We start from the raw sequence: 26,089 nt of genomic DNA, 5'->3' as shown, positions 1-26,089 counted from the left end.
CGGGACGCCCCTCGGCAGGCTCCCGGCGCGCCAGAGCCCGAGGCCAAGCCGGGTGAGCCCCAGGGCGCGCGCCTCTCCTCGCTGGCGAGGCTGAAGGTAGAGCCGAGGGAAGGAGGCGGAGGCGGAGGCGGAAAGGTCGGTGGGATTCGCTTTCTCTTCCGCGACTGCGTCAGCTAGAGCCCGGGCAATGGGAGGAGGGGGTCTGAGCCCTGGGGCCCGAAGGGCTGCGCCGCCAGCTACCTTCAAGCGCTTTGAAGAGGCCTCGCGATACGGGGGTGATGAGCACGCACCCCTGCTTCCGCCCCTCTGCGAGCGTGGAGCAGCTGCACTCCACTCGAGAGGGCGACCGTGGGGCCGGAGCCTTTGCCGGTCGCAACACTGGCCGCCTCCAGGACACCATTGTGCCCTACCTCTCCGGATCTTCGAGTCCTGGGGTTCAGGGACCCAGCCCGGGGACCTCTCTGTTAATGCTCCAAATTTAGCCGTTAGGAAAAAGACCCCTCTACTGGGCCTCGAGCCTCAAGAAATCACTGTTTGGGGTCCAAAGTGCAACCAGGCAGACCTTGGGGACAACGTTCGTCCTAGCACGTACACGTGGCCCCCCTAGAGCCCTGGGCGCGACTCCTCCTCTCCGCTGCCCGCCCACTCGCAGCCCGCCACCTCGCCCCGCCTGCAGGTCCTCCCCGGCTTTCGGGTGCCGGGGTCCCTAGCGCCTGGACGTGCGCGCCTGGAAATGTGCACGCCAGTGTGTGCGCGCATGCGCCCATCTGGGTGTGCAGTACGCTTGATGTTGACCTTTTGACCCTCAGTGGGGCCGTCGAGGGGTGAAGAGATGAAAGGGCCGCGGAGACGACTGGGCCGAGTGTAGTTCTTGGCACTGCCGGGCGCCTCTGATAGGGATTCTGGGTTGAGATTTGGGCTGCTTGTACCCCGGCGGTTCCCTCCTGCACAAGTACGCCGAAGGCGTCGGGGGTGCGGAGAGCTGCGGCGCCCAGAGGGCGACCCTGCCCTAGAGCCTCGCCGAGGAGTCCGCCCCACGTTTCCACCTGCGGGACGCAGACCGCCTGAGCGTCGGCAGGTGTGGGAGCTGAAGGCTGCAGAGTTCTGAGCCGGGCGCTCTGCTCGCAGTCGCACGGATCCCTCGCTTGGCAGCTGCGCCTCCGGGATAGACTGCCGGAAGTCTGTGTAGCTGGGGTTCCGAAAGGATCCCTTCGCGTTTCCGAGAGGAAGAGCCGGGCAGCCAGAGCGAGAGCGCGCTCTCGCACCCATCGCTGAGGCTGGAGCAGCAAGGTGGAGTCACCTGGCCGGCTTCACCCCCGCGCCGATGTCTTCAAGAAATATAAAGAATCCCCTTCTCCCCTGAGCGCCTTCTCCGCCCTCGCCCCCCTTGGTGATGGAGTGCACGCATCAGATTTTCATCAAAGTTCTATTAAGTGAAACATAGGTTGCAGGGCACCCTTTGATTGAAACAGTTTAAATTTTAATTGTGTTTTTAATTTGACATATAGTTGCAGAAAGGAATGACACTGCGTCGCCAAGGGGCGGTCGATTTTCTTAATTTCTCCCAGAGGAATTGATGAGTCTATCAGGCCACTAGATTGGAAACCCATTAAAGCTCTCTGGTTAGGCTGTTAATTGGAACTTGATGGATGGGGGGGGGGGTGTCGGGACTCGGCTATGCTGATCCAATCTTCATGACTTTCTGTTTTCCAATAAATTACACAATTCATTCCCAGCCACAGATTACATAAATTGTACACCTCTGGGGCGCTCTCTTTCAAATAGGGAGCCCTTTTCCCCAAAAGCCCATTGCGAGATGTCATTTGCACCAACGAAGGAACAGCAGAGACTCTTGAATGAAAATCGAAACATAATCAACGTTTATACTTAGAAAATTTATTGAGATCATTTTCTCTGGTATTTCCTTATTTTAAAGTTCGGACGCGCCATATATCATAATCCACTCGCGTTAGGTGTGGGGGGGGCAGGCTGTGTTTAATATTTATCGAAGCTTGATTCCAAGATCAAACTTGTTTATGACTTCATCTGTCATTTGGAGGAAGCCTTCTTCCACGGGCATCCGGCTCAGCCAGCCTATTTCCCAACCGCCGCCGAGCACCCGGGATCAATTTTTATTAGGCGCTTCGGCAAGTTTGCTCGGGGCCGCTTCACTGGTGAGCAGTGGCGTCTTGGGACCTAAACTTTAAGCGCTCCTTCACAAAGTTTATCTTTCCTGGACCCCCGTTAAGCCCCGTTCCTAGGGGGCCGGGTCGAGGGGTGGCAGGCAGGGGAGGGGTAGCCTTCCCGGGTGTGGCCGTTCAGCAGACAGGGTAGGGGGTGGGCAGCTTGAGGAGGGGCGTAGGGTCGCCAGATTGTCGCTCTGCGGGACTGAGCGTGGCGGGGTCTATGCGGGTTCCTGGAAGTAGAGGTTCCCGGGAGTCAGCTTTGCAGCTGGGCCCAGGAGAGGGCGTCTGGCCTCTGCGCACTTAGCGAAGTCTCTGGGACCCCCACATGTGTCCGAAGAGGGTGGAGAGGGAAGGTCTTAGCGCCCCCTCCCCTCCCCCCCCCCGCCCGGGATTGTCCCCACCGTCGGTGCTCCAGCCGTCGGAGCCCCTGCAGGGGACCCAGGAGAGCCGCATCCCGTCGGCCGAAAAGCTGGTCCCTGCCCCCGCCCTGCGCCCGCCGCCGCCGCCACCTGCCTGGCTCAGGGCGGGGTGTGCGTGACGCGGAGGGAATGTGAGCGCGTAAGCGTTAGTGCAGGTGCGTGCGGGCAGCTAGGAGAGCGCACAACCGGAGACCTGGAGGTGTGGGCGAGGAGGCGGCGCCTCGGTGTAGACCGGACCCCCGATGGGGGAGGGAGACTGGGGTGGCGGAATACGAGGCCACAGGGCGCCTGCTGACTCCCCACGCTGCCTCTGCGGAGAGGCTGGAAGGGTCACAGTTTCCTGGCTTGGACTTCTCTGGCTCGGAGGTCCGGCAGCCGCCGCGGACGCCTCAGGCTCCACGCGCACGCCATCGCTTGCCGTCCCGGGATACCGCGGGCCCTTAGAATCCCTCCCCCTGCACCTGTCCCTCAAGTTCCCAAGGGCGTGGGACTGGCGGAGGAACAACCTTGAGCACCAATCTTGCGTTCTCTGCCAGGGCCGCCCACATTTTTTCGCCTCGTGCCTGGGTTACCTCTCCTGTTCATGGCGGGGGGAGATATAAAGTGAAGAAAGACGGGGGCTTCCAGCACGTTCCCGCACCCAGTATTAATTAGCATCTCAGGAAGTTCCACCCCTTGACCCGGACTGTCTTCTTCCCAGGCTGGGTGCCCGCGAGAGGCCGCGGTTTGTTGGCGCGGGCGTCGGACACGGCTTTTCCAGAGCCTCCGCCCGCACCTCCAGCCGCGCGGGAGCGCGCCGGCCCCGCTGCGCCAAGGCCCGGGAGCCCGCGCCGCGGCCGCGGGGAGCAAGACGCACAAATTGTATTTCAGCGCCGGGTCCTTCCGGGTTAATGAGCTGACACCATGATTAAAGCTGACCATTTGTAATGTGTCTCGACCCCGCCGCCGAGCTCTGAAGAGGTTAATGCGGTGACGGAGGCCGGCACCTGCCCCTCGCCGGCCTCCCGGGCCTCGGCGCACGGCCTCTGGCCCCCGCCCCTCGCCCGGCCCTGCCCCGGCTGCGCCGCCGACTCCTAATCAATTAGCCCATTAAGGAGCCCTTGGAGGAGTTAAGTAGGGGGAGATCTGCGGCAGGGCCGCCGTCGGTAACTCACCGCGGCTAATGATATTATAAGCGCGTTACTCAATACCCCGGGCGCTTCGCGGGCGAGGCAGGAACCGCGCCGTCGCGGGGCCGCAGTGCCTGGATCTTCGCGGCACCGATTCGGGGGTGCCCCCTGCCCACAGGCTGCATTTGGGAGCGCCGCAGAGACAGGGTCCGCCCCAGGGACGGGGTTGGGGTGGCTCAGAGGCGCCTCGCGCCTCGCCTCGCCTTCGTGCCCGTGGGGGTGGTGTAGACGACTGTAGCCCCACACCGTGACTTTTTTGCCTGCGCGCTGGGATGATTCCAAATCAGGAAACAGTTGACCTGGAACTGAAGGGGCCAGAGCCAGGGCTCATAAGACGGCCGTGGGAGCAGAGGAAGGAGCCATGGCTTATTGCGCTCCTCCGGGTGCCTGGCTCCAGCCTGGGCACCTGACCCTCCCAACAGCCTCGGCGACACAGGCATCGCTGCGCCCAATTTCAGGAACGAGGAGACGGGGGCTCATAGGGTCTGTTTCCCGCACAAGGGCACTCTACCCTACTCTAAAACCGCGTCCGGCCACCACTTCTCGCACTCCTCGGGAGCAACGCGCCTCTCGTCTGCAGCAACTCCGGGACCTCTGCTCTTTACTGAAACATGGGGTTCATCTGTGCCTCGGGAGGGCGGCCGGAGGGCGCCCTCCCAGCGCTGCTGGCTTCGCAGCGCTTTCCCCTCCCACGGGAGGCGATGCTCAGAGCCGGAGAAAGGGGAGGCGCTAGGGAACGCGTTTCACCCACGCGCGAGGGCAGAGGCTTGTGCAGGTTCATGCAATGGGTCAATGGCGGTGCTAAGACCTGAGCCAGGGCCTCAAGACCCCAGGTCTAGGGCTTCCGCCTCACTCCGCAAAGACCGTGTAGCCCTGTTGGGCCTGTGTCGGGGCGGGGTCTGTGCCCTGGATGGGCACACCTGGTGTGCGCAGGACGGCAGCCCGCCATACTCCTGGAGAGAGCGCGTTAGTTTGGGGACACGAGCCTGCAAACCGCCCATCCCCACGCGGGGCCGCCGGGCCTGGCAGGATAGAGGGCTGCGCAAAGGGATAGGGGCGGGGAGCAGCCCGTGGAAGACCCTCGGAGGCGCGAGGACTCCTCGCCTGGCGAGGCGTCGGGTGGCTCCTGCCCGGAGCCCAGCACTGCCCTGACCCCTGGAGACGGCCGGGGGTCGAGCTGCAGCAGAGGCCAGGGACCCGGGCTGGAATCTGAGCTTCTTTCGGCCCCGGCCGCCCCCCGGCTGGGCAGCGGGTGCCCGCTGGGCTTTCCGCGCGCTCGGGGGGCGCACGGGCGCCGCACGCCGGGCCGGGCCTTTTTGAAATTTTCCGGGGCCGCTCGGCGGCGCTGCGATTGGCCGCGCTCTGGTAACCTCTATGCAAATGAGGCCGCGCCGCCTCCGCGCTGCCCGAGACCCGCGGAGCCGGCTGGCGAGTAAGGGGCATTCGCACCCGGGCTGGGCGGGCGCACCCAGAGCCGGGCGGGCAGGGACCCCCGCCAAACATCCGGTGCCCGCGTGCCCCCCGCGCGGAGGGGACGCCTCGCCGGCCTTGACGCCCCCTCCTCCTGGCTTCCCTACCCCGCCCCTCCCCGCCGCCTCTCTGCACCACCTTCCACCCGCATCGTGTCTAAAGGGAGTTCTTGGTTTCCTCCGATTTCTTATGAACCCAGGATGGGCAGCAAGGAAGATGCGGGCAAGGGGTGTCCGGCGGCCGGTGGCGTCTCCAGCTTCACCATCCAGTCCATCCTGGGCGGGGGCCCTTCGCAGACGCCGCGGGAGCCGGCTGGCTGGCCGGCCCGGAAGCGCAGCCTGTCAGTGTCCTCGGAGGAGGAGGAGCCGGACGACGGCTGGAAGGCGCCGGCCTGCTTCTGCCCAGACCCGCACGGCCCCAAGGAGCCGGGCCCCAAGCACCACCCCCCCATCCCTTTTCCTTGCCTGGGTAAGGACTGCACGTCGCCGGCCGGCCGCGAGTACGCGCGAGGAGCGGGAGGCAGCACGCCCCGCCAAGACTTCCGCGCGCGGCCCCCTCGGGTCAGAGCTGCGGCCGCTGGGGGTTCCGGGCCCAGGAGAGGGGGCGCGCGCGCGCCGTGGGGTCAGCTGGCCCCCAGGCTCTGGGGAGGAAGTGGGGAGCACAGGCCCCGTGCGCCGCGGGCGAGTTGGGGAAGGCTGGATTGGAGGGAGGCTGGATCGCAGCGGGCCGGGCACCCCGTCGGCCCAACTCGCGGCTCTGCCCTCGTTCCCTTTGCGCATCCGATGCTTCCTTTGCAGACACGAGGTGTGCAGCTCGGGTCTGGGCGTTCTCTCTCTTTCTCTCTCTCTCTCTCTCTCTCTGTCCCTCTAATGAGCACTCTGCGGTGACCGTGACAACTGTGCGGTTCAGAGCCTTCTCTTTACCTCCGAGAAGGAGAACTCCACGTTAGCCCTTCGCGTGATTTCCAAACAAACGGCCTGTGAAATGAGGCCGCCCTATGAGCCTCGAGAACCGGCCGCTCGGTGGTTCCAGGGCGCAGTCGCTTTTGGAAATGATGCTCGCGTCCCCCTCCCGACCTCCTCCCCCTCTTGCCATAGAGGTGTGCGCACGGAGACCCCAGACTCTCAGTCACTCAGTTCTCCCGTAGCTTTTTATTTTTTTAAAGGTCAGGGGTTGGAGCTTCAGGTGCTCGCAAGAGGGAGGGGAGGATGGGGGTCCCTAAGCCAGGACCGAGCCTGCGGACGGCTGCCATCCCCCTGGTCTCCAGGGCGCCCCAAGTCCATGCCTTGCTTTCTGTTCTCGCTCCCCAGGTACCCCGAAGGGCAACGGAGGCGCGGGGCCGGCGGGCTCGGAGCGCACGCCTTTCCTCTCTCCGTCGCCCCCGGACTTTAAGGAGGAGAAAGAGAGGCTGTTGCCCGCGGGCTCGCCCTCCCCCGGGCCCGAGCGGCCGCGGGACGGCGGCGGCGAGCGGCAGGCGGGCGCGGCCAAGAAGAAGACGCGCACCGTGTTCTCGCGCAGCCAGGTGTACCAGCTGGAGTCCACCTTCGACATGAAGCGCTACCTGAGCAGCTCGGAGCGCGCCTGCCTCGCCTCCAGTCTGCAGCTCACCGAGACGCAGGTCAAGACTTGGTTCCAGAACCGCCGCAACAAGTGGAAGCGGCAGCTCTCGGCCGAGCTGGAGGCGGCCAACATGGCGCACGCGTCGGCGCAGACTCTGGTGGGCATGCCGCTGGTGTTCCGGGACAGCTCGCTGCTGCGCGTGCCGGTGCCGCGCTCGCTCGCCTTCCCGGCGCCGCTCTACTACCCGGGCGGCGGCCTCTCGGCCCTGCCGCTCTACAACCTGTACAACAAGCTGGACTACTGACCCGGCTCGAGCTGCCAGAGACGTGAAGAAATACACCATGTGTATTCGTTAGCTCTTATTTATGGCCTCCGTCCTGCTTTTTTGTTTTCATCCTTTCGGGTATTTATCGGCGTCCCGCGAGCCGGATCGCCTGCTTGCTACCCAGCCCAAACCAATGCGCTTTGAAAGCCCACCTCGGAGGGGGATGCCCTCGGGTGGGCGGTGGTGGCGGTGGGAAAGGGGGTCTTGGCCAAGTCGGAACGCCGGCAGCACCCGGTGCCCACCTCCCCGCCCCCGTAGGCACACCTGTACATATGCACCTGCACGCGCGCTCCGCCGCGCCAGGCCCTCGGGGCTTCGGACAACTCTCTAACCGCCTCTCATCCTGAGGATGGGTAGGGGCGAAAGGGGTAAGAGTCCAGATCTGTAAATATTTTTAAAGAGGAAAAAAAATAAAACGTTTTAAACATCGTTGTTAACTTCGGAAGGGCTTTTTGCCCGGCACGCTGCCACGCGCAAAGTTTTCTCCCCGTTCCGTGGAAAGCCTTGCGGGCTGCTGGCTGGAAACACGTGCGAATGGGGCCGGGGCCAAGGGGTAAAGGTCGGGACCTTGGCGCCGCCCAGGCGGCACGTGGCCGGAGCTTCGTTCCCTTTCCAACCCCTTGTCGGTGCCTCTGAGCCCGGCGCGGGCTGGGGCGCACCCCGGCTGGAGTCAGACAAAAGCGGGGAGGCAGGCCTCGCCGCTGGAGCGGGTGCCTTCCCGGAACGAGCTTGGCCGAAGCAGGGCACCGCCGGACGTGGCGCAGGCTGGGCCGCGCGTCTCCTCTCCGAGCGCGGAGGGCTAGCGGTGGCGCTGCCTGCACCCAGCGAGTCATCCCCCAGGGCTCGCCGCGAACCTTGGCGCCACCGGCTTGCAGCCGCACCGCGCTCCGCAGCCGGTGCCGCGGCCGCGCGTCCCGCCCCAAGCGGGAATGGGCGCCGCAAGGCCGCACTTCGGCCCAGAAGGGTTCCCAGGCCCAAGACCAGGCGAGGCAAGATCGGGAGGCACAGGCGCTTCCGAACCGCACTCACTGGTTTTTGTTAGCGGTTTGCATTGTGCGTGGCTCAATGACCGGGTCACGGGGCAGCGGCCGGCCACTTGCTCCGAATGGATGCGTGGCGCGCGGGGCGGGGAGGGCGCCGCGCGCGGAGAACGGCTGCGGGACAGCAGTGCACGTAGTCTGCGGTCCTTCCGCTTAGGTCGCAGCCACCTGTTTCTCGGGAAACATCGGAAAGGCGAGCCTGGGCTTGTAGGAGGCTGCTGGTTTGGCACGGGGCGGGCGTGGGGGGGGGGCGAGCGGAGTCTGTGCGAGGGAGCCGGAGACCCCAGAGGGCCGCAGCACCCAGGCCGGCTCCCACCCTCCAGAGGGGAAACATGGGAAGGAGAGACTTCTCCTGGAGAGAGATCGAAATCACTACATTTTCTGAAAATCCCAACCGAGTATCTGCAGACCGAGCGACATGCAGTGTTAGTGGGAAGTGCTTGGCCCAAAAGCCCCAATCTGATATTGTCCAGTGTAAGATTTTTTTTCCCTCCTTGTATTCGACTTCATAAAGATCACGATCTATTCCAAGGTGACGTCAGAAGGAAGTTAGTGAGAGCTAACTGCCGACACTAGGTTGGTTCAGCTGCATTTATTTCATTTCAGCGAGTTCACGCCAATATTGACTGAGCCCTGGAACCCGGGAGAGCCGAGGCTAACCACCGGGCAGTGGGAGGGAAGCCGGCAGCGGCGCTGGGCCTGTTTGCTTCCGATTTATTATGGGCACTACTTTATTTCAATAGTCTCTCTCTCCAGATGACTCTCTTTAAATGATTTCCCTCTAACTTTGCTGCTTGAATATTCCACGCAGACACGATCAAATTACTTCCGAGGAGCTACGTGCAGAGGGTTAGTCCGTCCCTGTCAGTTTTCGTCTGCATTTCAATATGTTGCAGTTTTTTTTTTTTTTTAATGAGATGATGGTTTTAACAGCGTTGGGTCACTGTGTTCCTAGGTTCACTTCTCTTATAGGAAGTGGCCATGTTAGTCACTGTGTGCATTTAATCACTGTTTTGCCCTTAACATTTGAGGGAATGTCGCTTACAGTTTGTCAAAATGTGTATATTTCACTTTTTTTTACTAATCCAAAATTGCCAATTAAAGGTGACCCAATAGTGTAATTAGTTTTTAGGAATTCCTTTCTCTTAGAGATAACTAAATATTGCACACACACACACACACACACACAGGACGTTGCATTTGGATTTAAAATGCGGTTCAAGACCACACTGTTGCCGGATTTCCCTTCTCAAGACTATCAATTCATTTGAATAATCAGCAAAAATCATCAGCCTGCTTTCAGGCTCTGAACTGGATTTAAAAGATTGACGTTTCTTAGAACTCAAATGGAGTCCGGCTGCAACCGCGTGCCCGGAGGGACCTGAATCATGCACACACTAGCTAATGAAATACACTTGGATTTTATTAGTGGGTAATTCATGCTCCACATCGCGAAACACTGATGGAATTAAACAAACAACCGAGAGAGGGAACCAAATGACTCAGGAGATAAGGTTATTTAGCTAAAGTTAGAATGGAAATCAGGCGCTGCGTTGTAAAATCCAGAACTCGCGGAGAGAAGGGGGTGGAGAACCCAGGGTGAGGACTGGACAGGACGAGGGCCGGCCGAGGCCGTGACGTCACCGCCCCGCAGAAGCGGGGTGCTCGTGTGTGTTCGCCTTGTCAGGCTCAGCTCTGCGTGTGTGGACGCCCAGCTCTGCGTGTGTGGACGCCCAGGGCTCGGGGCGCTTTTCTTACTAAAGCGCCTTCCCAGCTAAACGCAGTAGCCTTGCGCTCCGGACAGAATCACACAACAAAGCAAGTTTTCTTTACAAAAGGCAGCAAAAGGCGAGATTCTGGATGGACTGACCCGAAAGGTGTCGCGGAGCCCTGATGAGCGGGACCCAGTGACGGCGCTCTCCTGCGCATCAGTCGTTTCTCAGTCCCTGGGCGCCGGTTCGGGAGGAACCTGGGGGGGCACGGCCGGACCCTGCAGTGGAGGGGCGTCGCTCTGAGGGCAGGGGGTGGTCTGCGTCAATGCAGGCTTCCCCAGCCCCTGCCCAGGCCTGGCACCCAGCGCAGCTCAGCGAGTGCGCGCAGAGAGGTGACTTGGATAAATAAGGACGGGTTCTTAGGGAGAGATCGGCAGTACTTAAGGCGGTCAGGGGTAGAAAGTCCAGGATTATGGAAAACGAGCAAAATAGCGCAGCCAGTTAGAGCAAACACTCCCGCTGCATACCAGTTTTGGCTACTTTATGGGTGTATATGCGTCTAGGGGAGCAGAGAATAATTTAACTTCAAAGGAGTATGGACCACAACGGAATTCTAGTGCCTGAGAGCTAGAGAGGCGAGGGTGCCGCGCGCAGAGCCTGAGAAAGCATCTTTCCCGCCTACTCTTCAGGGCACCAGCAAAGGGTCCGGCCCCAGGGAGACTACATCTCCCAGCGTGCTGCACTCGGGCGTAGACGGGCGTCAACGAGGTCTTGGCGCGATGCTTCCTGGGAGTTGTAGTTTTCATTCGATCAGCAGGAGCACGGGTCCCTCAGCGCTGTGGGCAAAGTGAGACCACGTGATCGGAAAAGCGGCGGTTTCCCTTTGAGCCGGAACAGGATGAGTGCGCGGGACGACGCCACAGCGGAGCGGACCAATCACCTGCCTCGCCCGAGACGTTGGCGTTTGAAATCAGCCAATGGGAGGCCTGCTCTGGAGCTTCCTCTCCGCCTCCTTCGCTCAGCCCGCGAGTGCTCTGAGGGAAGCGAGTAGGCGGTGGCGGCGAGCGGCGGGCGGTGGCGACGTTGATTTTGAAGGGAATCCACGGTACGCGGGAGAGAGGCGGGCTCTGCGGGGATCCCTCAGGCTCGCAGCCCGCGGGGTCTTACACCGGAGAGGCTCTCTCGTCGTTTCTCCTTTGTTTTAGGCTCTCCGGGGGGACGGGCCTCGGAGGGGGGGAAGGGACGCCTGGGTCGTGGGCCGGGGCGGCGGGCCGGGCCGCGGGCTGGAGCTGCGGGGCCGGGGCGGCGGCGTGGACGCGGCCGGGGCGGGCCGGGCGCGCGCGCGGGTCGGGGAGGGCGTGGGGCCCGCGCGTGGCGGGCGCCGGCTCTGCGCAGGCGCGGACTCCTCGCCGCCCCTCCCCGTGGGCGCGCGCGGACCGCGACCCCGCGGAGCCCCCGGGGACTGACCGGCGGCGTGTTGTGCGTGCAGATGACCGGTTCCAACGAGTTCAAGCTGAACCAGCCGCCCGAGGACGGCATCTCCTCGGTGAAGTTCAGCCCCAACACCTCCCAGTTCCTGCTGGTGTCCTCGTGGGACACGTCCGTGCGCCTCTACGATGTGCCCGCCAACTCCATGCGGCTCAAGTACCAGCACACGGGCGCCGTGCTGGACTGCGCCTTCTACGTAGGTGCCCTGGGGCGGGGGCATGGGCGTGGGCGTGGGCGTGGGGGGGTCCCAGGGCGAGACGCCTCGGGCCCGCCCCCGTGGTCGTTAGCACGTCTGAAGTGGGTCTTCCGTGTCAAGTGCAGGCTCGCGGCGCAGAGTTCGGTGTGAAAGTCGCCGCCGGACAGGCTGGGCTGTTGGGAAAGCGGGCCGGTTTGCGCTCGGCCGGCGTGGCTTGCCCGTTACTGCCGTTTGCTGGCATGGTTTTGCCGATCCCTGAACTGTGTGGTTTGTCTGTCTGCCCCGTGGGTGTCGCTGAGAGCCTCAGCGGGACGCTTTGGTGTGGAAGGGAGGGTTTTGGAAGGATCGCTGCAGCTCCGTGAGTTGTAACGGGTTCGGAACTTTGTTTTCTAGGATCCAACGCATGCCTGGAGTGGGGGGTTAGATCATCAGTTGAAAATGCATGATTTGAACACTGATCAAGGTACTGCGACCACATTTTACCGCTTTGTTTTCTTCGCTCATTTATTAGGGTGTAAATGTGTATTTGGGGAGAATAGAGCCTGAATTGCTTTAGTTAGATGCAGGTAGAAGTGGCCTAAATTTAAGGATTTTTTGTTTTTGTTGTTAAATGGTAGCCATTAAATTATCACAAAACATGCCTGTTATTTTTATAATAAAACTCGGTACAATCACATTGCCAAGTGTTCATGGAAGTGACTCATGTGTCCTTGCCCTTCTTGTTCTTAGACAAGGCCTGGATCCTGTGTATTTGTCATTAGGCGTTTCCCGGACAGTGCTGATGGTTCAGAGTTTTCTTTTCAGAAGCTAATTCAGTTTAAACTACAAAAAGATAGGCTTTTAAAAATCAGTGCTATAAAATAGCAAATCATGTCTATATCAACCCAGCTGGTATACTTATTTAGCAGTATGTTTCAGTTGCATTTTTATTGAACAAATGATGACACATTTTATGTAAGTAATTCCTTAGAGGCCTAGTATGAAATGACTTACCTAAATTTTTATGGTGACGTTGGGGCAGAATAGATATCAGAACGGAAACCAAGTGCAAAGAAGTTTCTACTGAGAGTTTATTTTTATGTACATTAGATACAGATACTCTGGGAAGAGATGGTCGGTCACAGACGTTGAACCAGATAGAAGAGTTGGACGGTGGGAAGACAGATGGAAGATGCACACATTTGGTCAAAAAAAACCCAATCATAAGAGATTTTTGCATGAAAGCTACTTATGTGACAATTACGGATGTTTGGTTCTGTATGCCAGTAGCCTAAATCATAAGTTAGTGTGAAGGTTAGGTCCTGTTTGCTTGAGAACTTGGGAAAAACTCTGAAAAGCAAACTTAGAAGATGATTTTCAGAGTTATAGGCTGTAACTTGAGGAAACTGGCTGTTTACTCTCTGAGGATCATCCCTAAACTTTATGAAATACTCTTCTGTTTAAATGATAGGTTTTTTTGAATAAGGGAAAGTTTCTGATTGAAGGTCAAGACCACATAGTGTTCATTCTGGTGTCCTTAGCAGGTAGCACAGATACTGGCACATGAGAGGTATTTAGTAGATGTTGAATGAGTAAATGAGATGGTTGAAATTGAAAGGAAAGTAATTGGGTATTGGGAGCTTGACCTGCCATGAAAACCAAGTGTAGTAATCACCAAGACTTAACCCCCAAGCTCTCCTAATCCTGTAACCGTGTAAGTCAGTCTCTGAAGCATTGGTTTAATGTTCAGGATAAGTGTTGTCGCAACAGAAGACCAGAGTCATCATTTGTTCCTTGAGCAGGTGTTGAGCACTTAGTATGTACCAGACCATGGGCTAGAGTCAGGCAGAGGTACAGAGCTAAATGAGGTTTCTCATACGAAATCTAGACTCAGATGAGGCAAATAGCAGCCACGCCACCATATAATCTGAAATTCAGTGTATCCTGGATGCGTGCCGCGCTGTGAACTCCACGGTGAATGGGGGAATGGAGAACTTGGTGGTTATGAAGAGATTTTTCTGTATGCCCCCCTTTCCACGGAGTTATGAAGCTGATCGATTCCAGTTGAGTGAATGTTGCCTTTACTTGTTCATTTGAAGAATCTTTGTTTAGCTGATGAGGTAGTAAAACTAGGTGTTCTCCCCTTTTCTCTTTCTTTTTTGTTTAATAGAAAATCTTGTTGGAACCCATGATGCTCCCATCAGATGTGTTGAGTACTGTCCAGAAGTGAATGTGATGGTTACTGGAAGTTGGGATCAGACAGTTAAACTGTGGGATCCGAGAACTCCGTGTAATGCTGGGACCTTCTCGCAGCCTGAAAAGGTAGGTCTTTGCATATACTTACTGCAGGAATTACAGGCCTTGGGGTGATTTGTCTTATTGTGCTTTTCATGAATATTCAGATTTAGAGGTTGAGAATCAACAAAGTCGGTTTTATAAACATAGCTATAAAGAAATGCTTTAGTGGAAAGAAAAGTTTGCTTTCGGATTTCGATAAACGTCCTTGGTGTCAGTTATTGCAGTGGGAGTGCTGGTGTAAATGAGCTTGCTTCCCATCTCAGCACTGGGGAGAAGTCATGTAGCACACGCTGTCTTCAGTTGGCTTTGACATGCCCAAGCCGGAAAATGGGACAGAGCCTCACCATTTCCATTTGTGACCTGAGGTTTCATTTGAGTTGTTGTTCAGAGAGCAAAATGGGGTATTTCTCATGAGAAAAGTATTATGTGTTACCTGGCTTTTACTGTTTGTGTGTTTATCTGTTTTTTAATATTGACAGATGTAGTTTGAAGGCTTAGTGAAGGAAGCTTTGGAAAACTAACATTGTGTATTGTTGTAACCTTTTGATCTGTGAGATGAAGTGTAATTGAGCGTGCTTGCTGTGTTCTCATCAGACTTTATCAGGTGGTAGTTAATTTTAATGATTGACTGCTTTAGCAGTTTAAAAGTATCCTTCACTTGAGTCTGTTTCCTTGGTGTGCATATACTATTCAGTTCCTGTTAGCCATCGTTGTATACAGGAGTGCATCCAAAGAGCCATTATTTTTGTCACATCACAGTCGGATCTTCTACTGGCAAGACCTTTGTTCAGAATAAAATAATTGCATTGTTTCTAGTTTTGATTTATGGTTGTGTGTAACATGTTAAGAGCTGTGATAAATTGCTGACAGAATATCATATAATGGACAGCCACACTGAATCAAGCTGCTTATTGGTTCAGCAAGGTTCATTATGTCACTTTTTTTAATACTTTTTTTGATAAATGTATATACCTAGTCAGTAGCATGACAGTGGTTTCACTTGATTTACGATCAGTGGGGATAGAAAGCACCGTGAGAAGCTTGTGTGTCACCTGTATAGTAAAGATTTAAGATAAAATTCCCGATACGATTGTACCATTATAAATTGATCTTTTTTTTGATTATTTTAAAGTCCGCTACTTTATACATCTTAGATTTTCATTTTTTTGGTAAACACTTTGTTTTCTGGATAAATTTTACATTTTTAATTTAAATCTGCTTGTATTTGTTTTAAATCTTTTTAAATTCCTTATTTTTCCTTTGGTCACATTATTGTTGAATTTTGAGGCCAATATGTAGAGACTCTTGGGACATTGCACTGTTACCCAAACGTGATGGGCTGATGGTCTGTCGTTAGCTTACGTGATCATTAACCATGTGGTTTAATAACTGAATGTTACAGAGATGTCATGGGGCCTCTAAATTTTTTATAGCAATTCTTGAGGTTTGGAAATAATTATATCAGATTAAATTAAAATTGAGAATAATAATCACATTTAAGGATCTAAAATCTAGATTTAAAGATACTATTTAGTATCATCAGGAAGATTTTTTTTTTTTTTTTGCCATTCTTTTTTTGAATTTGCTACCTCTGTTTGGCTTCCAGGTAGCTTTATATTTGCAAATAAACCACGAAATATCTGCTTGTAGGAAATTCTGAAATGTGTTAAAAGGGATGCTTAAAGCAGATTTAATAGTATTTAATGGTAGTATAGTGAGGAGGAGGAGGCAATTTTAAGGGATAAAATGCTTTTTGAATTTTTCTCTAAAGATGAACTTCTGTCTTGAATATTTAGTATTATATCAGTACTGAAGAATTTGCTTTGCCATATGACAGACCATTGTCCTTGTCTTTCAATTTTGAGTTTGTATGCTACTCAAAGCAGCCAATCAGCTAATTAAAGATGGTTCCCTCTTCCTGCAATGCCCTATTTATTCAGTATAACAGCTGGAGAAAAATCAAGGTTTTAAGAGTTGCAAAATAATACCCCCTTCAAAAAATAGTTGTGGAAAATGAACTTTGAAATTGATTACTTTTTTATTGAAAGGTATTTCGAATAATTTTGTGGCTTTATTGTCTCATTTTTGAGTGGTGTTTTGTTTCTACTTTTGTACTGTCTAAATGAAACATGGGCTGGGAAAAATTTGTTTTAATAATGAGAATTAGGTTTTCAAAAGTGCATTCACAGGATTAATTACAGCATACATTATTTGATACTTTGAAGTATTGAGTCTTAAGAATATCTTGGGTTTGCTGTTTTGTGTTAATTATTTGATTTGATTATCTGTCTACAACTGGTACTGGTGTTTGGGCATCTACTAACTTTTTATGGTTTTGTGAATAGATGGACTTTGTTTTGAGGCAAAACTCCCATTTTCAGGCAAGTAGATGATGTTTAGCAAGTTTTGATCTCTCTTAAAAGGTATATACGCTGTCAGTGTCTGGAGACCGGCTGATCGTGGGGACGGCAGGCCGCAGAGTGTTGGTGTGGGACTTGCGGAACATGGGCTACGTGCAGCAGCGCAGGGAGTCCAGCCTGAAGTACCAGACTCGCTGCATACGCGCGTTTCCCAACAAGCAGGTACTGAGAACGTCCGGAATTTGAAGGTTGTAAGACCTCATACAGTAATTAATGATTTGATCATTTCCTTTAAAGCTTATTTTTTTGTGTAGTGATTTAGAATTTGTTGTTAGGTATATCTTCATTTAATATTTTTGACAACTTTTTGTCACAAGCTAATGTCTTAACACCCATTTTAGAGAAGGCCTTGATGTTCACAGAGGTTAAGATACCTGTCCAGGATCACTCACCCAGTGGCTTGAATGGACATCTTCCAGTTTTGTTGATCCTGGTCTGGGTGCTTGAAGGGTATACTGTAATCAGAGTTTGGAAGGTATTCTAGTTTATAAACTGGTAAATTAAAACTTAAATTTGGGAATTCAGGTCTATGGAATCTACTCTTCTTTTTGCTGTGACCCCAGTACTAACAGAACTCTTTCTTGAAGGACTCCGACTGAGGTGAAAGAGGCAGTGCCCCTTACATAATGAGTAACTCTTGATGTACGGGGTGGGTCGCCTTCTGTCATCATCACTGAATGAGATTAGCCTGTTCATTAGCCACTGCGAAGGCCTCCCAGCCTGGGCCTCCCCCACCCCCCTTTACCGTTGTAAGAAGCTGCGGGGGTGGGCAGCTGCAATAGGAATTTTGCAAGAGGAAGAGTCACTGGACTCTTACGGCCGTCCTTTAGAGCTTGCAGAATGTAGAGCAGTTCAGTTAGTTATTCTGTTGGCTCATTATCACAGAAGGCCAGTACCTCAAATGATGATCATGGTTCTTCTTTTTCAGGAGATTGTGAATTTCCATTGGATATAAGAATTGCAGTGATTCTAAACTTTAGAAATTGATATGTGATTAAAATATGCTTGCATTAATTACATTGCTTTTAATTCTTTGTCTGAAATATCTCATAAGCATTTTTTAGGAATAAATCTTTTTTATACCTTAAAGGATTTTTAAAAATGAAGATACAAAACAGGTTGCATATTTGTTTATTATCTGTTCCTTTTAGCATGCTGTCTGTACAAGGAAAGATGAGAACAGTTTGAAATTGTAAACCTGGTCTGTGTGTGTACAAACTTGACTTGCTGATGTAAATGCAGAAGGCAGAGCGACTGAGTTGGAAGACGGAGTATCTCAGTCGATGTGGATTATCGGTTCCCCCGGTGAAGGCGGCACATTTCTTAGAGTCAGAGGTGAAGAGGCTTGGAGCACAGGAGTGTGTATTTTAACTGCAGGAACAAATCTGAGTCCAGACAGGACAACAGATAAATGCCGCTAAAACACTTTACAATTCTTGTTTAGGTTTGACAGAATAACTAGACATTTTTGGTTGCAATGGGGGAGGTGCTGGAGAAAGCAAGTTGTGACAGTTTTGTTTTTCATAAAACAGGATTAGTCTTATGTTGTAGAATTGTCATATCTGTGTTAGTGTAGTGTAAAAACTTTGCTAACACTTGGTTGTGCTTTCTTTTGATTCCTGAAGAAGTAGTCTTTCCACCTGGACTGAATTTGGAATTAGTGCTTTGTTTTTAGAACCCGTGTCACCCTTGTTGTCCCCTTGTTTCCCTTTTGTCAGGGGTATGTGTTAAGCTCCATTGAAGGCCGAGTGGCAGTTGAGTACCTGGACCCAAGCCCTGAGGTGCAGAAGAAGAAGTATGCCTTCAAGTGCCACAGGCTGCGAGAAAACAACATCGAGCAGATTTACCCTGTCAATGCCATTTCCTTTCATAATGTTCACAATACATTCGCCACAGGTAACATACGGCATGCTAACTTGTATCTGGTTATTAAGATAATATAATTTTTGAAGTTAATTGAGCAGTTTTTATGCTTAGGTAGGTGTTGTGGTTTTTTTTTTTTTTTTTTTTTTTTTTTAATTGTGCTTAGTCTTCTGGTATTGAGGGAAAAAATTCTTCATGACTTTAACAAAATTAAGATTAAAGGTTACTTTGGTATCTCGTATTAAGAACCATTTCAAATATTTTGAAATTACTTGTAGGTGGTTCTGATGGATTTGTAAATATTTGGGATCCATTTAACAAAAAGCGACTGTGCCAGTTCCATCGGTACCCCACCAGCATCGCATCACTTGCCTTCAGTAATGACGGGACTACGCTTGCAATAGCATCATCATATATGTATGAAATGGATGACACGGAGCATCCTGAAGATGGTATCTTCATTCGCCAAGTGACAGATGCAGAAACAAAACCCAAGTGAGTATGCTTCACCTGTGTTTGAGCCTTTTCTTGCATTCAACCCAGGATTTATTAATTTTTCTAAATTCATGAATAGCATTGTTGATGCCTGCTTGATATTACAGCTGACTGTAGGGTTGGAGTTGATTTTATCTTGTTCTCCCAAGCTTTCAATATCCGTAGGTTGATAGACGTCTGATGGATAAAATTGTGCCTAGTTGTTTTGTAGAGAAGAATGTCAAACTCTCATTCTTCTTGAATGGGCTCTATTATTTGAATCTCTGGAGTTATTACTAGCTCATTGCATCAAAATTAAGTTGAGGAATTCAAGAATAATTTATTTTAGCAAATTTCTATTTAAGATATTTTAAGGATTTGAATGGCCAAAAATCCTCTCCATAGCGGCTGTTTCTTTAATATTTACACAAAGTGAATGACCCTCAGATTTTACTGAAAATCCAGAATAACACGGCCTTGCCTGGAGTAGCGGATTTCCTTAGTTTTGAAATTTTCATAGACGTCTTTAGTTCTTGGTTATAATTATTGACTGAGAGAAACCATTTTTTTTTTTTTGTTTAATGCTAACAGAGCTAAGCTTTTTTACTTAAATTATCTCCACTAGGCTTGAGGGAAGATTAACATTTAAGCATTTGTTAAACTGTAAAGTATCTTCCCCAAGTGTCTTTGTCCTCTTCTCTCTCGCTTATCCTCCAGGCCCTTGAAGGAAATTCTGAGTATTTGTGGAATAACAAAGTTTTCAGGATTCCTATACTTTTTGAATTAAATGGGTATAGTAACCTTGCTAAATCAGTTCAGCCTCTGAGAAAGAGTAGAATACTAAATATTCATATTATACATGTTTTTACGGGTTTGACTTTAGAAGAGTGTTAGCATGTGAGACCTGTTGGATAAAGGGCTATGTTTGCATTTAATTTGTCACTTTTGTGTCTCTTGTCCTGGCCAGCCATTTTGATCTTATGCTCTTCTTTTTTTCTTTTGAACTTGTAGGTCACCATGTACTTGACAAGATTTCATTTACATAAGTGCCATGTTGATGATAATAAAACAATTCGTACTCCCCAATGGTGGATTTATTACTATTAACAAAGAAACCAGGGAAACATACTAATTTTAATATCATAAGAGCCTGAAAATAATGGAAAAGAGGTTTTTATTAATTTTTTTTAATGAACAATTTCTTAAGTGCATGAGATGGTTTGATGGTTTGCTGCATTAAAGGTATTTGGGCAAACAAAATTGGAGGGCAGTGACTGCACTTTTGAGAATCAGTTTTGACTTTGATGATTTTTGTTTCCACTGTGGAAATAAATGTTTGTAAATAAATATGGGTAATAAAAATCCTTTTGCATTCTTTCTGGACCTGAAATTAGAGGAAAAGGCTCCTGAGCCATTTGTTCTCTCACTGGTCAGAGTTGCTAATTCTAAAGCTGCTTCAGACTGCCTCACGAGGAGGTTAATCTACAATTAAACAATATTTCCTCTCGGCCGGCCATTATTTTCTGAAGCAGATGGTTCATCATTTCCTGGGCTGTTAAACAAAGCGAGGTTAAGGTTAGACTCTTGGGAATCAGCTAGTTTTCAATCTTATTAGGGTGCAGAAGGAAAACTAATAAGAAAACCTCCTAACATCATTTTGTGACTGTAAACAATTATTTATTAGCAAACAATTGATCCCAGAAGGGCAAATTGTTTGAGTCAGTAATGAGCTGAGAAAAGACAGAGCATATCTGTGTATTTGGAAAAATAATTGTAACGTAATTGCAGTACATTTAGACAGGCATCTATTTGGACCTGTTTCTATCTCTAAATGAATTTTTGGAAACATTAATGAGGTTTGCATATTTCTCTGACATTTATATAGTTCTCATGTCCATTTCAGTTGCCCAGCCGCTGGTGATTAAGGTTAAAAAGAAAAAAAATGACAGTGAGAATGAGATTTCAGTGTAATGCGTTGAAGCAGAACATGAACTTAGCTTGGCCTATTCTAGGTAGCTCCCAATATTTTTGATGTCAGACTTTTTTTCAATTTGTTATTTGCAAATGTGTGTCTCTGAACAGGACTTGGACCTTTACTGAAATTTGTTTTATCTCTGATGTATGTGGAACACATTGTTTTGATGCAGAGAAGGCTCTTTGTCTTCTGATTGTTTCGTGAAAGCGTAGTGTAAGTCTGAACCCAGCTTTTGAAATGTGTTTTCTTCATTGCAGGTCCACCTAACCATCTCCTGAAAGTGGTTTCTCTGTGGAAAGCTTTGTTTGCTTCCTACGATACATGCTTATCCCTGTCCCCTAAGGGGTGTCTTTGAGTCACTGTGGCATGTGTTAGTATGTGGATTTCTCTGTTTTTATCTTACAAAGAACGTGTGTCGAGGCTGAGGCCTCTGTGCCCGTGTAGTAGTTGGAGAATTTCCCCACCTTCCCCCAGCAAGCCCAGTTGCTGTTTGAGTAGTTTGAGTCTTTCTTTGTAACACTCTAAACCTGTTATTTCCTTGCTGTCTAATAAATCAGAGATTCAGAACCCTTAAATGTTGGATGTTTTTAAATGCTGGTAATTAATGTAATTTACTGCTTAAAAGGCTTCTGTAAAGCAAAACTCTCTTCATCAAGGGCGTGCTGAGGATGACATTTTACCTTTAAGTCCACTCTGCCTCGTTTAATTATGTCTGCTCTGATGAATGCTGGGGATTCAGCCCTGGATAAAGTGATGTGCTGGAGGTCAGCCATTTCCCCTGTGCCGCCTCCGTGGATCAGCAAGGCCCTTGAGCCAGCTGCAGTTCTGCTCTGGACAAACGGAGACTGTGTGGCAGCCTTTGGGTGCCTTTTGGCCTCCTGCTTGCCTAGTGGTGCCAGTGCAGTGGCACTCATTCGTGCCTGTGCTGGGGAAATTGCTGTCCACACACAGCCAAATGATAGATCGTTCTGTCTTTATCCATCACATGCTAAGTCAGAAGCCCTGGGGATGGTAAATAATGTAATTGCCAGGGCCCTAACTGATGGTATTGTCATAACCACTTGATTGAGGGTAGCATGAATTTAAAACATTGTGTAACTGCGGGAATATAGTATTAAAGGGGACCAAATTAAAGCAGTGTTGAGGACCTGTTTTGGAGGTTGTGTGGAAGGACTTGTTTTTTCCCCCTTTTTGATAGTTCATCTAGGGCATCCTCTTGTATGTTGAAACCACATGGCTCTGCCTTCCCTACATATACCTGAGCCAGCTCTTAACTGTTGTCTGCTGATAGTTGCTGCTCTTCCCCATATTACTCAGGTGTGGTTGCCTTGGCCTTTTCCTTTTTTTTTTTTTTTTTTTCTTTCTTCTGTGATTTGTTTATTTGAAAAAGAGTTTACGGAGAGGGAGGAAGATATATTTGCTGGTCCATTCTCAAATGGCTGCCAGGGCCAGAGCTGGACTGATAAGGAGCCAAAAGCTTCTTTAGGGTCTCCCATGCAGGTACAGGGGCCCAAGCACGTAGACCATCTTCTTCTGCTTTCCTGGGTGCATTAGCAGAGAGCTGGATCGGCAGTAGAGCAGCTGAGCTGGAATTTGAACTGATGCCCATATAGGATGCCAGGGTCTCAGGCAGCGGCTCCATCTGCCATGCCACAGTGCAGGCCCCTTACCTTGGCTTTTTCATTAGTTCCCTTTTCTGAGGTTGTTTTGTTTTTTAGAAAGCATTAGAGAAGGAGAGGCAGAGAGGGGATCTTCTATGTGCTAGTTCACTCCCCAGGCTGAAGCCAGCAGCTAAGAGATTCTTTGGTCTCTGTGAGTGCAGGGGCCCAAGTAATCGGACCATCTTCTGCTGCTTTCCCAGATACATTAGTAGGGAACTGGATTGAAAGTGGAATGGTGGGGACTCAAACTGGCACTCATATGGGATGCTGGCTCTGCAGGCAGTGTCTTAACCCAATATGTCACAGTGCTGGGATGTCCACCTCCCCCACCCCACCCCCGCCCCCCGGTCCAGGTTCTTAAAAGTGTCTAGTGCAGTGACTGTCAAGCGTTGTAGCCGTTAACCTTTCTTCTCATTTTGAAATTTGAGTTTCAGTCCAGAGCTTGGTCATAGCATGTAGAACAGATAGAAGGTTCATAAAACATCAGTTGCCTGTCTCGCATGTGATGAATCAAGTGTTTCTGAACTGAGTTTACAGTAAATGCATCCTTGCTATCTAGGACTTGCAAAAAATTGCCCAATACCATGCAGGATTTTTAAACTCATTTTTATCACTGTATACTTGGAGTTCTCCGAGGCTTCCCACGGATCATAGTACTTCCTATGGAGATACTTCTTCCAAAGCGTTCACACCAAGGGACTGCTGACAATAAAGTGCTCTCAGAAGAATTGTGGCAGGACTGTTACTGGGAATTCTTCAAAGTGGGTGAGATGGGAATTAGGGAGGCAGCAGTGTCTGAGTTAACTGCGTACAAATGCATGTGCATATTAGCAGGTCTTCCTTTGTTCTGTGGGATACTAAGGTCTTGCTCCAAGGACCAGGCCTCTTCCCAGTTTGACACTGGCATTTAATTCCTTCATTGTTTGCCTTCATTATCTACTAAAAGTCTGGTGTTGCTTATAAGCATTTTTATTTTCTGTGAAAAAAGGTTCTGTGGTCAAATAAGATTACCTCCTTTCCCTCACTGGGAAGCCTTTGGGGAACGTGGAGAAATTCAGTGGAAAAAAGATACATGTAAATCTGTTTACCTCCATTTTCCTCAGATTCCTTGGATCCTTTGTCTGCTCTTGTACACCCTGTCCCCACTCATTTTAAAATAAAGTCTTATATTTGAAAGGCAGAGTGACAGAGGGAGGGAGAAAGAGATCTTCAGTCCACTGGTTCACTTTCCCAAAACCCATAACAGACAGGGTTGGGACGGGATGAAGCCAGGAGCCAGGAACTCTATCTGCGTCTCCTACCTGGGTGACACAAAACCAAGAACTTGGCTACATCTGCTGCCTCCTGGGATGCATCAGCAGGAAACAACCAGAAGCAGCGTACGGCGTGGTGGTGTCAGAAGCCACAGCTGGTTTCTGCTCCACTCATTTTACCTTCTTCCATTCTCCAGGAAGTGCTGGCTGGACTGCCTCCCTGTTCACTCATCTATCTGCTTGTGTTGATTCCTGAATCTTAGTGTGCTCGGTCTTTCTGAGTTACTCTCTCAGGCTTTGATTTGGATCCTTAAAGACCCTGTTCAGGGTCCCTTTTTCCATGCCTACTTGCAGCTCACAGGGGTGAAGCCCCTCCTGCTTTAACCTTGGGCAGTGGTTCTGCTGCCTGGTGTTACAACGTTTCTCTCATGCACCTCTGTGTTACATCAAGAATGGGGGAGCCACATCTGTTTGTATACTCTGGCCCATGAGTGTTGGGCCAGGGTTTTTGTTTGTTTGTTTTCAGTTAATTTTCATCTACTTGAAAGCGGAGAAACACAGAGTTGTTTGGTTTCGTCTTATTTACTCCCCAACTGCCTGCAGCAACCAGGGCTGAGCCAGGCCAAAGTCAAGAGCTTGGAACTTTATCTGGGCCTCCCACTTGGGTGACAGGGGCCGAAGCTCTTGAGCCATCTGCTGCTGACTTCCAGGATGCATTAGGAAGCTATGTCAGAAGCAGAGTAGCCGGGACTCCAGGCTTCCCAAGTGATGGCATATGCCTTTAGGCCATTTTGATATTGCTTAATGGTTTAGATAGACATTGCTCAGTGCATAAACACCCTTGGTTTTGTTCAACTTTTAGGCATTTATTGTTTTTTAAATTTATTTTTAAAATTTTCTCCCCAAAGAAACCTTTAAGGAATACAGATTTCATGCATTTCATAAGTACAACTTTAGGAATACAGTGATTCTTTCCACCATACCCGCCTTCCCACCCACTCTGCCACCACTACTGCTCCTCTCCCATTCCCAATCCCATTCTCCACTGAGATCCATTTTTGATTACTTTATACACAGACGACCAACTCTATAAAGTTATTTGCTTGGAACAAAAACATGTTAAACAGTCGGGACGAGTGCTGTTCAAAGTCATTGCATCTTGAAGTTAATTTTACTGTTTTTTTTTTTTTTTTTTAAATTTTGAGACTTAATTCTTTAAAGAAGAACCCAAGAATGATACATCTTTTGGGAGCACTTAGACATAGTTACAGTACAACTAACTCTTTGAGGACAGAGGTCTTGCATGAAAGTAAGTACACAGTGACTAAGTTAATTTAACAATTAACATTCTTATTTATGATGTCAGTGATAACCGGAGGCTCTTGACATGAGCTTCCTAAGCTATGCAAGCCTTTTAAATCCACAAACTCCATTGGTGTTTAGTCAAGGCCATAAGCAAAGTGGAAATTCTCTCCTCCCTTCAGAGAAGAGTATATCTTTTGATGACCACTTCTTTCCACTGTGGGTATCACCTACTGAGGTCCTTCGTGCAGGACATGGTTGGTTTTTTTTTTTTTTTTTTTTTTTTTTTTTTTTTTTGCCACAGTGTCTTGGCTTTTCAGCCAGACTGAAATGCCTTAAGGGCTGATTCTGAGGTCAGGGTGCTATTTAAAGTGATGGCCGTTCTGAGTCTGCTGTGTGGAGTGTTAGGCCTTTATTGTAGAAATGATATTCTCATTGTAGAAATCCAGATAACTTAGATATGAGTAATGAATAAAGCTATTGCCATTCTTTGATAGAAGGTAAGTTTTTTTTTTCAAGTTTATTGTGGTATAATTAGCAAAACTTGTATATACATTGTGAGGATGACCACAGTCAAGTAAGTTAATATCCGTCACCTCATGTAACTTTTTGTATAGGATTTTTTTTTAGCACATTTCAGATACACAATGTGGTATTGGCTAGCCAGCATGCCGTACATTAGGTCTCCATAAGACAGTCATATCTGTGTATGTGCATACCAGCTCTCAGAGCAGGGATTTGCTGTCACACTGCCGACTTCCCTTCTAGAAATTTTCCTTGTAAATTAATGTAGTTCTCAAATGTCCATGGATTCCTAGTCCTTAAATATGCCAGGATGTTTTTCTTTGTAAAACATTTTTGAACTGTTTCAAGCGTTCAGAAGAACTCAGGATCACATCCATAAGTTGACCATCTAGATTTAAAAATGGATATCTTGCCATACTTGCTACATTTGAAAGAAAAAAAAAAAAAAACCAGGCAGAGCCAGTGTCCCATTTGCTGGTTCACATCCAATTGCCTCTAACAGTTGGGGCTGAATCAGATCCAGCAGTGCAATCCAGGTACCGACGAACGCGGCAGGAACCCAGTTGTTTCTGTCATCTCTGCCCCCAGGATCCTTGTTAGGGAGCTGGGGTCAGGCGTTGGAGCTGCGTATCAGACCTAGACCAGTGTGGGATATGGGCATTAGGCTAAATGCCCACCCCCTTCTCTGTTTCTAAATAAAACTTGGCGCATACTTGAAGTCTCATTTATACCCTTCCCTTCCCTTTTTTTTTTTCCTGACAGAGTGGATAGTGA

General features: G+C 50.1%; 2 protein-coding genes across 3 annotated transcripts; both read left to right on the top strand.

The window, feature by feature from the left end:
- Positions 1-7,166, top strand: HMX2 (H6 family homeobox 2). The gene is made up of 3 exons (XM_002722595.6): positions 1-135; positions 5,444-5,712; positions 6,555-7,166. The coding sequence occupies exons 2-3, from the start codon at positions 5,445-5,447 to the stop codon at positions 7,106-7,108; spliced, it is 822 nt and encodes a 273-aa protein (XP_002722641.2). The 5' UTR covers positions 1-135; position 5,444; the 3' UTR covers positions 7,109-7,166.
- A 3,742-nt stretch (positions 7,167-10,908) lies between these two features.
- On the top strand, positions 10,909-21,149 carry BUB3 (BUB3 mitotic checkpoint protein). Of its 2 annotated transcripts, none has more exons than XM_051837326.3 (8): positions 10,909-10,986; positions 11,371-11,565; positions 11,959-12,028; positions 13,715-13,866; positions 16,266-16,424; positions 17,981-18,158; positions 18,404-18,620; positions 20,832-21,149. In XM_051837326.3, exons 2-8 carry the CDS (start codon positions 11,371-11,373, stop codon positions 20,839-20,841), a joined length of 981 nt encoding a protein of 326 aa, XP_051693286.1. In that variant the 5' UTR covers positions 10,909-10,986; the 3' UTR covers positions 20,842-21,149. The 2 variants fall into 2 exon arrangements, with proteins under 2 accessions (XP_051693286.1, XP_002722642.2); XM_002722596.6 differs by having other exon boundaries at positions 19,611-21,149.
- The last annotated feature ends 4,940 nt before the right edge of the window (positions 21,150-26,089 follow it).

This window comes from Oryctolagus cuniculus, chromosome 15 (assembly GCF_051225735.1).
Source record: "Oryctolagus cuniculus isolate XC-2025 breed Fujian yellow rabbit chromosome 15, ASM5122573v1, whole genome shotgun sequence".
NCBI lineage: Eukaryota > Metazoa > Chordata > Mammalia > Lagomorpha > Leporidae > Oryctolagus > Oryctolagus cuniculus.
This window is presented reverse-complemented; position numbering and strand designations above follow the sequence as displayed.